General features: G+C 38.6%; 2 protein-coding genes across 4 annotated transcripts in view; both read right to left on the bottom strand.

Annotated features, from left to right (window-relative positions):
- LOC145443193 (C2 domain-containing protein 3-like) overlaps positions 1-13,015 on the bottom strand; it is a 43,407-nt gene extending 30,392 nt beyond the window's left edge. Inside the window, exons 1-12 of the mRNA XM_080321182.1 lie at positions 12,816-13,015; positions 10,999-11,188; positions 9,564-9,723; positions 8,193-8,365; positions 7,816-7,911; positions 6,699-6,814; positions 5,884-5,961; positions 4,741-4,848; positions 3,746-3,915; positions 2,945-3,033; positions 2,198-2,384; positions 973-1,068 (exon numbers count right to left, since the gene is read on the bottom strand). Of these exons, the coding sequence (XP_080177308.1) occupies positions 973-1,068; positions 2,198-2,384; positions 2,945-3,033; positions 3,746-3,915; positions 4,741-4,848; positions 5,884-5,961; positions 6,699-6,814; positions 7,816-7,911; positions 8,193-8,365; positions 9,564-9,723; positions 10,999-11,188; positions 12,816-12,858 (1,506 nt within the window). The 5' untranslated portion in view covers positions 12,859-13,015. The remainder of the gene's footprint in view (positions 1-972; positions 1,069-2,197; positions 2,385-2,944; positions 3,034-3,745; positions 3,916-4,740; positions 4,849-5,883; positions 5,962-6,698; positions 6,815-7,815; positions 7,912-8,192; positions 8,366-9,563; positions 9,724-10,998; positions 11,189-12,815) is intronic.
- Positions 1-13,578, bottom strand: part of LOC145443195 (uncharacterized) — a 351,124-nt gene that overhangs the window by 160,142 nt on the left and 177,404 nt on the right. The window lies entirely within an intron of this gene.

Genomic DNA, 13,578 nt, shown 5'->3' with positions numbered 1-13,578 from the left:
GAAAAAGTTACCTGTGACTAAAAAATGTGCTTTTTAACGCGCAACCATTTGTGGACTGAGCAATTGATGGCCAAACATATTCAGTTATGTCAGAACTATGTCGAATGCGGACCGCACTAAACTTTGGTAGAGTACAGTTAAATTTGACCTGTTTTTGACCGGTCAGGTAGCCGCTGACAAAAAATAAATCACCAAGTCCGCTTGCCATGGACTTGAGTCGAATCGATGAATTTGGTATGTTTTTCACGTTAGCTCATATGTTGGCTTAAAGAGTTAAACATTTGCACTAGCGGCCTTGTGCTGAATTCGGCTTGACATTCTCTGCTTAGTAGCAATTTGGTCGAGAGGCTGTCCCGGGCCCAACGAAATCGTCTCGTAAGTACTTCATGAGGGGGTGCAATATCTACGGAAGGCATATATACATACACCTAGCTTGAAATCCGCTGAAGAAATATACAATTGTAAAGAACTAATTTCTACTTAACAGTTCTATACCATAAAAATCTAAAAACCTTGTGAACCCAGTGTATCTTCTGATACAATGCCAAAGCCAGATTTCCCCTGAAAAATTTAAGCCAGATTCCTCCCTAAAAATTTCAAAATTCCCCCAAAGGGGGGAATTCGCCCCCGGTTGGGAACCACTGATATTCGAACATTCGAACTACTACATTCGAACTACTACATTGCGGCTCATTCGTTTTCGAAACGTAGCCAGGCCTATGTCAATCATGTCGACTCACACACCTCTCCCATCACAGCAATAAAATCATTTTACTTCCGATGCTGTGATCGATGAACGCATACACAACAATGTAGCTGTATCAAAACTGGTGATCCAGGTCATAAAACAACTTTGACCAATTCGTTGTCGGTGACAAATTGACCATGGACATAGCCAAAACACATTCTGTCCACCGTGATTATGTGTGGCAAAGAACATGAACAATTAATGTATGTGTCTGCCGCACATACCTGCATTTCAAGAGTTTGTACGGTCGTCGCGTCGCTCGATTCACTTTTTCCTGCCTTGCGATTCATTCTTTTACTTTCACAAAGCGAAAATAATCCCTGAAAAAAAAGCCAGCGTTTTTAGTCACTGTTGATTCACCTTATTCAGGCACTGATTTAATACCTATCAACATTGACCAAGAAAAAGTAAAATGCAAATAAAGTAACCCTCAAGTAGTTGAAGTAACAATTTCCAAGCTAAAAGAGGAAAGACAAGATACTTTGATACAATGTCACGAATAATATCGACGCAATTCAAAGTCGGCAGTAGTTTTGTAATAAAATGTGCAGTCAAGTCACTCTTTTGAATAAAACACATGTCGTCACCACGAGTTCTAATCAATGATATCGACTTGATCCCTAAATCAGCCTGGATAATTGGAGAATACGACTGCCTATATACAGGGCCAGAGTGTAAAAAGTATTACTACTATTTCTTGCATACTACTCAAGTAGGCTTTTTCTACTGCTCATCTTTTTTTGCACTTTGACTTGAACTATTTTTAGGCAAAACTACTCGCTTTTTACAATTTCAATTTCAAAAAGTAGAAAATACATGTGATACAAGTTTGCGTTACTTTGATGTGTGAAATTGCCACGGTAACTCAATCTATTTCCGAAGATCGTTCCAATTTCTAGTGTCGTATTGTGTTGCTACAAAGTATGCCACACCTTAACCAAATCTACTTACTTGAGAAAGCTAATTTTCAGACCCTAGATTATCTAGTTTCCCTTCTAGTGGTTTTAGATGTTTTGGAGATTGATACTTCTACTTATCATTGCGTAGAATTTTACCGGATCCCTTTTGTCCATATTTCTCAAGAACCAGTACTGATAGGTCTACACGAAATACGAATAATGTGGTAGCTTTACTATCCTTCAAATTTACAAAGAAATAGATGTCTTGGCCATCCGAGTCTCGAGTACAAGTAGTGTCAATACACAAAGTGACTCAATAACAAAAATGCCTCGAGTCAAGTCGAGTAATCAAAAAATTGTAACTCGAGTCGAGTCCTCCATTAGTAGAGTCATTACAGCCCTGCTCAACACTATGACTCGGACTTGACTCGGTGGGGAATTGACATTGACTCGACTTGACTCGAGTCAAAACTACAAAAGTCAAATCAACTCTCGGCTTGCTTACAACCCTGGTAAGACCATCTGTTGTAAACACAGTAAAATCACTCACTCGGTGATTGTAAAACATTTGTTGCAGCAAAGACTCGTCGTAGAGCGGGTTATCTTCCAATTCCGATATCATACTGCTCAACGGCGAGCCCGCAAATGACTCCATCTCGTTAAAATGACTCAGATTGGCGCCGGTGAATTCTTGCGATCCAAACACCAAATCCACAAATCTCATGTCCAGATCTTGTCTGAATAGGAAGACAAATATTTGGATCACGTTATATTGATAAATCATAAATTACTAATTTACTGTCCGTATTCATATAGATACTATTTTATTTGAATCTCTTTTCATACGTTAATTATTATGGCATTGATTCTTGATAAGGGGCACAGGAAAACTCTTTGCGTTAACAAATAATACTGCAATGAATGCAGTCCTGAAAGCAAATCACACTTGTGCTACTGTACCTCGAATTGAAACACAAGAAACAGGCTTGAAACAGAATAGATTATTGCAGATTTCATCGCTTTAGTTATATCCAGAAAGTCAGTGTCATGGGACAGTGATTATATTGATTCCAACTACAAATCTCGTTCCAGTTTTGAAAGAAACAGCAAATTATATTCACAGTAATTGCTAGTTGGTGGTTCTAGTCATTGTTGTATTTTCGCATTGCTATAAAAAAGTACTACAATATCTCATTTGAATAGTATAAATCCATGCCTACTGCACATTCAGCTTTTATAATAATATGTACGTTCGAATTTGTGGGATTGCTCAGTTATTATTATGCACCCGACCCACCTTCGCTCTTTGACGGGACCAATCAGTTTGGGCAGATCCGTGAAAGGAGCCTTGTCCGGCGTAATTGCTGGGGCTGAGCACTTTCCAGGCTGAAATACAACAAATCGAAAACGTTGATTTCATATGATTCAAAGGCCATATTAAAGAAAAACTTTGACGGAATGGAAAGTCATATTTTTAACACAGTTCGAATTTGACGAGATTTGGTCAAAAAGTGAAGACTATAGCAGACGTGTCTGATGCAACTTGAGTTGACGACATAAATTCCTCTAACAATATGTTGCTGTGTTCATGTTCCCGATTGGGGATCACAGCTTTGATGGTCACCCGATATCATTTCGTAAACCAATATAAAGCGTCATATTTTGGGGAGGATAGACTTAACTCAAAATTTTATTTACGCTTCGCAAAATTTTGTGTCACCACATTTCTGTTTTTATATGAGTATCTCCACCCAAAATAAGAAAATATGAGAAAACAATTATGCCTACTTAACAAAAACGAGTTCAATTTTAGTTGGAATTATGAGAAATTTGCATATTCCTAGATCCTTGGTCACCATGTTGTATTCAACTCAAATTCTGTGGGGCTTTGCACCGCAGAACATTCATTATTGGAGGACTGAAATTGTGCCGACACATCCCTACCAAAAGGTAGAGAAGTCCAACATATTGAAATAAACCTTCTAATTGCTGATGATTACCCCTGAAATGTGTCAGCCGAAAATATTTTAGTTTATTAAAATATAGAGATATTATTTGGTTGCATAACGAAAACTTGCACATTACTGACTATCCTTACCGTTAAAGCAGCTGCACTGTGTTTCACGTCATGTCGCATCGATTTATCCTCATGACTCGTCACTTTGTAGTCTGTCCGACCTTGAACGACTTCTGATGGCGGAGCATCATGTTCGATGAATTGACTTTTCAAAATGTTTTCTTTCAGCCGATTCCCTCTCTGCAGTAAAACTGATCCAGAAATAAGACGCCGCATTAGCGCACTTAGTACAGCTTCATATTTGAGGGGGACTTTTACAAACTACCAACCTAGTTTGTTTATTGTCAACTAGATACTGGATTCTCAAATGGTTCTGTTTCTAGTCGAGGATTTTAAAAAGTTGTAGTTTTAACTGAACATTCTGAAAAGTCAGTAGGTCTAGCTCTAGTTGGGCTCTAGTTTTAGTTCAGTGGCATTAAAACTAGGAGATTTCGGAATTGAACCCCTCCCATTTCAAACTCGAACCCCTGTCCTTTTGAAATAGTGATTCTACTTATAATATTTCATAGCTCATTTACAACTCAGTTATTCGTACTATCAGTTATTGCCTGGTGGCAGATTCTTAAAGGTTGTTAGTGTTAGTTCTAATGAGTAGTTCCACAGTTTGAGTTTGAGTTGAGAGCTTTAAAAAGTGAGTTTTCTCATTCCAGTTCCAGTTGCGAGTTTTGAAAAGTCAATAGTTTTATTATTGCAATTTCCGAGTTATAAAAAGTGATTACCTGTAGTTGCAGTTCTAGTTGGGAGGTTTAAAAAGTGCAAGTGCTAGTGCTAGTGCTAGTTCTAGTGCTAGTTGTAGTCGCGAGTTTGTAAAGTGAATAGCTCTAGTGCTAGTTGTAGTTCTGGGTGTTGAATAGTGAGGAGTTCTAGTTCTCGATGTGCATTTTGAAACGCTAGTAGTTCTATTTCCAGTTGCGCCTTTTCAAAAGAAAATAGTACCAGTTGTGTTGTGCATTTCGAAAATAGTTCGTACAAGTGTTATTGACACCTGTCTCATACTTGAGAAAGAATAGACTCACCACTAATGGCATCTTGTTGCACAGTCGCATTGTTCACGTCAGTCTTCAAGTTGGATTGTGATTCAAACTTGTCAGCATGTCTTAAATTAGACTTACTCGGCTTGGAGTCTGAAATAATGAGACACAGATCAATAGATGCCGTGCCAAGCAGAGGTCGTCAAAGTAGTAAGGTTGGCTACTCAAATAGTAGCAAAAGTAATGTGAACTATAAATGCAAGTCGCGATTTGTGCGACAGGCATAAATGACTAGAAGCCGAGACTGAAAGGTCTTTAAAAGTAGGCCTGCTCAAGTAAGGAATTTTGACAATTAGATTTGGTTCAAGTGTTGCGTACTTTTAGTGGGGTATTTCTCAAAATTAGTTACAATATCAAAAAATTCCGGTTAATTTATTGTGAACTTCCAAGGCCAACTCAAAATTTGATTAGCCTGACCATCAAATTTGAGATGTTGACGACTAGAATATCAGTTCCAACACATTGGGGAAGCCAGGAAAAGAAATTAATGGTGAACGTGTGTCGTCCAACATGAGACTTCGCGTCTGCACTCGCAGAAAGATGGTCGGCGATGAAACCTTGCACAAAATGTTAGACGCATATTTGCCGGTATGTAGAGGCGACCCGTAATATATGCAAGTAACATTATTATTGTCAGAGTTCATTCGGGGCCTATGATACTTAATATCGTAGGCCCCGGTTCATTCATTAACTTTATTTTTTTAGTCTTCGTGTCATAATTATCATTGAATCTATAAAAAAATAACTGTTACCAATTTCGATCAAATAAGTCTTGTTTTCTACGGGTACCTAATCAGGTTCGCTCCGATCTGAAGTCTAAAAAAGGTTATCAACATTCAAGTGGTCCACGAAATGGTTCGTAAATCTCATGTAGCCATTTGGCCGAAAAGGTTAGCCCCCCATTCAAATTGCATAAATGAAACGATGCAAACTGACTGGTGACCATACAAATCAAGCAATTTTGAAAACATATCACAATTACCGTGATGCAGGTTTTATTTTCCCACCACCATCTTCAAGATATTATGTGATACTTTATGAATACCAAAATAGAATTGAATACAATCATTTTCATCGCAAAAACAATTGCTTCATCGTTGTGATTATATTGTAAAAACAAAACATTACCAATGCAATAAAGATCTTTTCCATTTTGTTCAAGCACATTATCGACACCTCTCGGGGTGGAGGATCCAACTGAAGAACCTGAAAGAATAGATTACAATTTACAAACTGTAGATATATATCACTGTGACGAAAAAAATCTTGGAATTGGATTCAGCTCAAATCTGGTAGTTCTGTTGATTATGGACAAACACGCAGCCTGTGGCTCTGAAATTAGGATTTACAATCCAGACGAAAGCACTGCGTTTTAAGATTTGGATTCGCATTTACAGATTACTGCTCGCAATGAGACATAATCAGGTGAGGCAACCTTTACTGGACAAGGGCTAATACCAATACTGACCAATACCAATACCGACGCTGTATAGCTTAAACAAAGGCTGTGACCACTGCTACTGCTAACTTACTCTTTACTAGAGCTGGGCACATTGATTTTAGTACTCGAATCTGAACCGAGAACAATATAATTTTAGTGTTTCGAGTCAAGTCAATTCGTTTTTGCCACTATAGGCCAATTAATCAACGAGAATTATTGACATTTCAATACTCTTTTCCACTGCAGAAGGCTGTAAACAATGGTCGCATCCCAGCATACGGAACATGAAGTACAAAGCTACACCAGTTACTGGAAATGACATATCTGCGAAGTCGTGATCACCCCAAAGCATTGTCCCAAATCTTCAAAATGAGTGGCACTAGAATATTTGACTTGAAGCCCAATACTCAATTCAGGAGTGATTTACTCAGGTGCTCAAATTTGCCAAGCTCTAGTGAGAATATTCCAATTGATGAAGTGTTCAACAAGATGCTGCACTGACCTTTTTTGTTTGGGTTTGAGCGTCTGGACGTAGACGAAGCGTTTGATTCCGTAGAAACGCTTCGACGTCGCGCACCTTTGGATGCAGACCTTTTTTTACGTCTGGTCTTCCGGCTTCTAAAAATCGGAATGTAATAATAAAAGAATATATAGCTGATGTATGGAATACGTACAGAACGTAACGAATGCTTCAAAAACTACCTAAGGATGTAGTGTGAAAAGTAGATTTGCTAATACTTTTATCAGTTATTCCGAGATGGCTATTTTTGAAATTGCGAGATTGATCTCCGCGACTAACGCAAAATGACTGACGACATTACAAATGGAGCAATTCTTGAAAATACATTATGCTACCTCCATACACGGGTTATTTTGGCACGTTTATATCATAATTTCACTCACAACAGTGATACAAAAAATCCAAAACTAGTTTCTCCTTCACAAAAGTGGAGGATGGAGGCCCCTTTCCAAAATTTTCAGACTTACAATCAATACTGGAGTAAAATCATAGAAAAGATTGTAAATTTACCACGAAATTGTGGTTAATTGACTTAAATAAAAAGGTTGTCACATATGACCGAACCACAAGTTTCCTCTTTAGCACCATTTATGGCCATTTTCACTCAAATCTATCCATCATCTTAACTGTAAAAGCTGTAAAGGAGGAGGAATTGCCAAAAAGTAGGACAATTAGGCGTCCCTATATAAAGTGTACTGAATCGAGTCATGACTCGATTTGCGATTTTTCGGTGAATCACCTTGACTCGAGTCATTTTCTGAGAATGCGGAAGATGACCCGATTCGAGTCAATCCGCGTATTGACTCCACTTGAGAATCGACTTCGACTCGAGAATCAGACGCCCAAGACAGGCATTTCATCGTAAATTCGAAGAAACAAGAAACCGTTAAAAGTGAGGAAAATGAGTGGGTTTAACAAGACTTCAACTGGAAAATGAACAGTCAACACAATGACTTGGACTCGGGCTCGAGTCCCAACACCATGCCTACGACTCCTCCCTCTGCTCGCGGACTTGGACACTAGAAACCTTGTTGATTTAATTACAACCCTGGTTCACGCTAGCAAAAAAATCTATTTGCGAAATTGATATTGATCTCACCCTGCACTGCTGCTACGTGATCTGGCAGATCCTCTGGAACCAACACTCGAACCCCTTGAACGACTTCTTTTGCCAATATCGCTAGGTGGCCTTGATCTACAAAGAAAAATTCAAAAGGGGATAAAATTTCATGAGAAATGTATCATGCAGTGAACCATTTTTAGAGTGATCTTATTGCCCGTGCAGTGCATCTATCCTTAGGTTAGTTATCTATAGTATGATCTCTAACATTCAGATCTATTCAAATAGCTCCGGTGATAACCTTGACCAGCGCAGCCCAGGTGCAGCATATACAGATTTCAAATTAAAAAAACGTAACAACTTGGATATGAAAATCAGAAATATTCATTCAAGTTGTGCCAAAGAAAAGCTCTTGCCTTGATGAGATTGATGTATCCGTTCCCGTGTCCGTGGTCAGATCGTACGCTGCTTCGAGAGATTTGAAACGAATGTGAATCTCGATTTCTCCGATTTTTCTCGATGAAGGCGATATTATCGGAAAGTAGCTTCGTACCGGGTTGGATGAGGTCAGATGTGCGACTTTTGGAATCTACAAAAATAAAATGGTTGATTATACACAATTACGATATCAATACCGCCTGTTCAATGACGTACTACATGAAAATATATCTGATATAAATCAGACCTTAGTGCAGTGGTTACCAATCTTTTTTGATTTCGGAGTCGCATTTCAAACTTCAGAGTACGTATGGGGCTGCATGAAAACACTCGAGCAGTCTACTTATTACGAGAATTTAAAGGTTGCTAGACTGCCTCTGAATCTCACGACTCACCATCAAGCGAATTCTAAAGCATGCTACTCACAAAGTTCTGTAGATTCCATATCGGTTATTTTAGCATTGACAGAGGCAGATTGGTGAGTGCTATACATTGAAATATACCGAAATGCATATTATTACAACAGCATACTATTATGTCGTTGTGATAGCTCTTCAAACATTCCTGCACTTAATGTACAAGTTTGCGAGGGATTATACTATGAATAATACTGGACTTATTGCAATATATACCCGACTTTGAGCTGTTATTTTGATGTTGGTCAAATGGTTTTGAAATTTACTCTTCACAGAGACGATATATTAAGATCTATGGCCAGCAGAACTCAAGATGTATCCTTGTCTGCGAGTACTCATCCATGCGTTTGACGTTACTCTGCATTCTGCAAGGATTATCTTTCACGGTTTTCAGAAGCGGCCTTCGACGGCTTTACACATAACTACTATCAATCATTTTAGCATTCATCTACAGAAAAATTGGCTACAACTATTCATAGACACAAGCAACAACTGCTGTCTATTATATTTTTATGGCATATTTAGAGGTAAATCGGAGCCACAAGAAGGCTACCTTGGAGCAACATGCGGCTATGGAAGCCACGGTTGGGAATCACTGTCTTAGACACTGTACTTCTATTATTATTGAATAGTATATTGAGATTGAAATGAACCGGCTGACACTCGTCAAGAGTAATCATCAGCGAAAATATTCATGTTTACTTCAATAGGCTATGAATATACTATCCAATTGTATATTGATGTTCTGTACCTCTAAGAAACTTTTCTATTATTATGTGGCAACTAGAGTTGCTGTGCTTACAGGGGTCAAGGTGCAGCCTTTCAAGTTTATTTCATGTGCCAGCAAGGAGCAGGTTGTAAGTTATTGCTAGTATTAGGTCTCTACCTTGAATACGCAAGGCCTTGTTTGCGACAACTTGACTTATGCTTTACCTGTATGCGGCCAAGGGGAACACTCTTTGGACTTGTCAATAATTCAAACACAATGCTGCCCATGTCGACAAAGTAGGCGCTCATTTGCTTGGCTCCGGAACGTACACCAAACCGACATCTGCATTTCACTGTCTTCTCCGGGTTCTTGGTATAGCTCGGTCTATAAAGTAAAATATTTCATATGTAGAGATTCCGGTAGCATAAGCCCTCCATCGTAATATTACCATTACTCAACTACATACGGTATCGACATCGCATAGATTCCAAATGATAACAGCAATTAATACGGGCAAAAATGAACACATACATTATTCTGTAATTGTGGTTGGTAATTATGATGGAGTTCAAGTTGTTCAAATAGAAACCCACGATTTAGGTAACATTAGGGTTACCATATTTTGGAAATCTGGAATGGTTTTTCAAAATTTTCAGACTTGCAAAACCCAAGGAATATCTTGAAATAATGGTTAAATTTTTCACACATCCTAAAAAAAAAATTAAAAAGTCAACAAAAAGTCATCTCCCGAAATCCACGCATCAGCGTTACTTCAACGCTGTTTCACGACATCTCAGTCGATTTTGGCCGTAAATCTGACCAAAATTCTTAAAAAAGAGGACAAAAAGGCATCCTCCGAGGACGCTTTCAAAAAATGTGAAAAAAGAGGACAAATCCATTTAAAAGAGGACGTATGGTAACCATAGATATTAGGTAACATACAATAAATATTTCTTAGTGACAGGGATTTCGGCCAGTCAAAAAATAGAACTGTCAATACTCATCTTGGATCATTGGAATGTAAACCAAACTTGGATTGAACAACCCACACGTTTTTCAATCGTTGCACCCAAGCACATCACAGCACCAGTGACAAGAGTTTTACTGCTTGCAATGACTAATCCTAGGCAAAATTCAGTACCAGAGTAATTCCATACTGAATGGAGGATCAGGCCTCAAGCCGAGTTTAGTATCACATCACAATAGTATGAATAATGAGGAAAGTGTAAATATGTAGGCAGTAGGCCTACCTTTTAAGCTACCACAACAAATATGATACCAGTTTTACATCACACTAAAGACAATTTAGTAGTATTTTGATCATCATAACTATGTCATTACACTTTGTGACAATGCTGTAGGCCTACGTTGATCATGATGTCACAGATAGGCTACCGAATGTCATTTCCACCAACATGCATCACTTTGTATCACATGTCACAATCGAGATTTGATGACGTCAGCCGTGGAATATAGTATAAAAGCTATAATTCTCGTTGTTAAATTAACTCTTAGTCGCAAGGAACGTATCATTCTAATACACGAAATGAATCTTGAATCAATATCATTAATACTCTATACAGATTTCAATACTCAAATCGATGTGCCCAGCTCTAGCTAAGACTGTACAAAACTAAAAAGACGATCAAAATCAATTACTTGAAAACGGTTCCCTCCGAGGTTTCGCCCCACCATCTCAGTCGGATATACGCGGGTGACGCGGGGGGTACTTGCGCTGTCGCTGTAGACGACCAAACGATTTTCCCGATATCCACAACCAGAAAACAGCGTAAATCTCCTTGCACGAGGGGAGGTAAATCGGTGGAAGGAAGCACCTCCTCGATACAAACTGAATATAATATCATATTATAAGTCATGTCATTGTGGAGAGGAAGTGCACACAGAAATACTTGACAGTAATGTCGGGTTGATGATTTTAGCCCACATTCTAGCAATATTACTATCACTTGAACATAGTTTATGAAACAATGGAATATTTCATTTCACTGTATAATACAAGAGGTGATCAAAGTATCCAGCATTGATGCTCAAGTAGAAATGGAATTGGCGCCGTAAATTTGGACTCAATTGCAAGTAACCCATATAAATAGAAGTTTCAAACGCATGTTAAACCTACTGCAGTGTTATAGAAGATGTCTGAAGACCAGATGGGACATCAGTGAGGCAAGACGCGAAACTAGTCTAATATAGGGCAGTTTTTCAATACTAGAAACCGATGTTTTACATTTAGTAGGCCTATAACAGGTACACGATACAGGATAATTCACAAAATTCTACATTTCACTACCATTGCAACAAGATCTAGATAGGATTCAGGGAAAATAATTTGGAAATAACACACACGACCTATAACAGTGGTCTTAAAGAACATAAAATTGTCTGCATGATCGATTGAATAGCAAAGAAAGGAACGGAACAAGCAGACGATCTGGAAATCTTAAACTGTTAGGTTATAGTCGTTAGGCTATACAACGGAGCCTTTCGAGTATTTCACGTTCTAATACCTTGGAAAAATTATATTATAGATGCAACTTTTTACTGCAACTATCGTTAAAAATAAGAGCAACTTTCTTACGATTTCGGTGCAACGAAAATTTGCCCTAATTATTACAGGCTACTCTGCCGTAACTGGAAAAGAAGGATGGCAGTTGATTTTCGTCTGCACAATTGCGGTGAAGGTAAGAGCCGTGAGCCCTATGTCCCTTTGTAAAGAGAGGTACTGGGGGGTGGAGCCGTGGATGCCAGTTTCAAAATTCATTGGTCTGGCCAGTCTGGGTTTGCAACTCGAATAAACTAATCTAGGCTAGCCAGTTCAATGTCAACAAACTATTTGTTTCTGAGTAGTTCTATAGTTCTAGTTGATGATTTAGAAAAGTGAGTAGCTCCATTTCTAGTTCCAAATTCTGAAAATAATTTAGCTGCACTGCTGCAGAACATCTAGAAAATAAGTGTCGTCGTTTGTCGTGAATTGTAATAGCGGTGTTCTGTTGTGTGATGTTCTTCGCAGCCATTGCTAGCTCAGAGTCATCGCTACTAACTACTGAGTCCTACTAACTGTGGCATAGCCAAAGTGAGAGTGCAAATCCCTCCATGGTCATTTAATTTCAAGCTTGAAACCCAGTCCTTCTGAAATGCCGAATCCTTCTCCAATTTCTTTGATTTGCTTTGCAATTCAATGCCGTACTTCCAATGGTCAATTTTTAAAGCTAGTTGTGTTCTAGCTAGTTACCGCAGTTGTGGCTTTAAAAATTTGATAGCTATAAGTTATACTGATCTTCGAAAATCCAGCTTACAGTACAAGTCACCTATGTTTGAAGCAGCCTACCGATCGTAAAAGCAATTCTCTGTAACGTGCTGGTCAAAAGAACTGTTCCACATTGCTAGCAATGCTAGGAATATCATTCCATAATTCGTAAATTTACTCGTTGCCGCTTTTGAAATGTCTATTCCCTCACCTTTCCTTCTTCTTCGCGGTCGTCTGCCTCTTAACTCAGCCATTCAGATTATCTTCATTATTCACAAACTGAAACTCATGTCCCAAAAGCCAAATGTGCAGTTTCAACAAATCCTTTACACACAAATATAAAGATCTGCACCAAATTGGCCAGAGATGACAATAACAAACCGCCAACGGTTTTAAAACCACTGTTGTTGCCCGAAGAATTGCAGCCTTGCACGCCATCATGCGACTCTTTTTTCGAAATATTGTTGACCGGTAGGTTAGTGATCTATAACAGTGGTTCTCAACTAGGGCTGGGCAAAATCGAGTACCTGAGTGATTCGATTCTGAATCACGTAATATGCTTCGAGTCGAGTCGAGTAATCGAGTATCACTGATTATGACGTCATAACAGAATGTTATATGTAAAAGTTTAAATATGTACCTCTTATGCGACCACGAAGAATATAATGCTTGTTATCCATCACATTAAAGATACTTTGGTATTTTTTCGATCCTATACCGACTTTATTGCACTTGGTGACAATGTTGTGGGATCATGACTTCGGAAATGTGCTTTATCCAGTAACGTTCGTAGCTTGGTACTACATGTTTCGTATGCTAGGATACGGCCAATCAAGGTTTCAAGGCTTTCGACAGCGAAAAAATGTATCGAACTATAATTCTCGTTGATAAATAACTTTCAGTGGCGAAGAGCGTATAATTCCAGTAGGCCTACTCGAAAAAATCGTCTTTTACTACTCGACTCGAATCATTAA

This window comes from Botryllus schlosseri, chromosome 7, assembly GCF_051294905.1.
Source record: "Botryllus schlosseri isolate E-star chromosome 7, Bs_hap1, whole genome shotgun sequence".
Lineage (NCBI taxonomy): Eukaryota > Metazoa > Chordata > Ascidiacea > Stolidobranchia > Styelidae > Botryllus > Botryllus schlosseri.
Note: the sequence above shows the minus strand (reverse complement) of the source record. Positions and strands in the feature narration are given on the sequence as shown.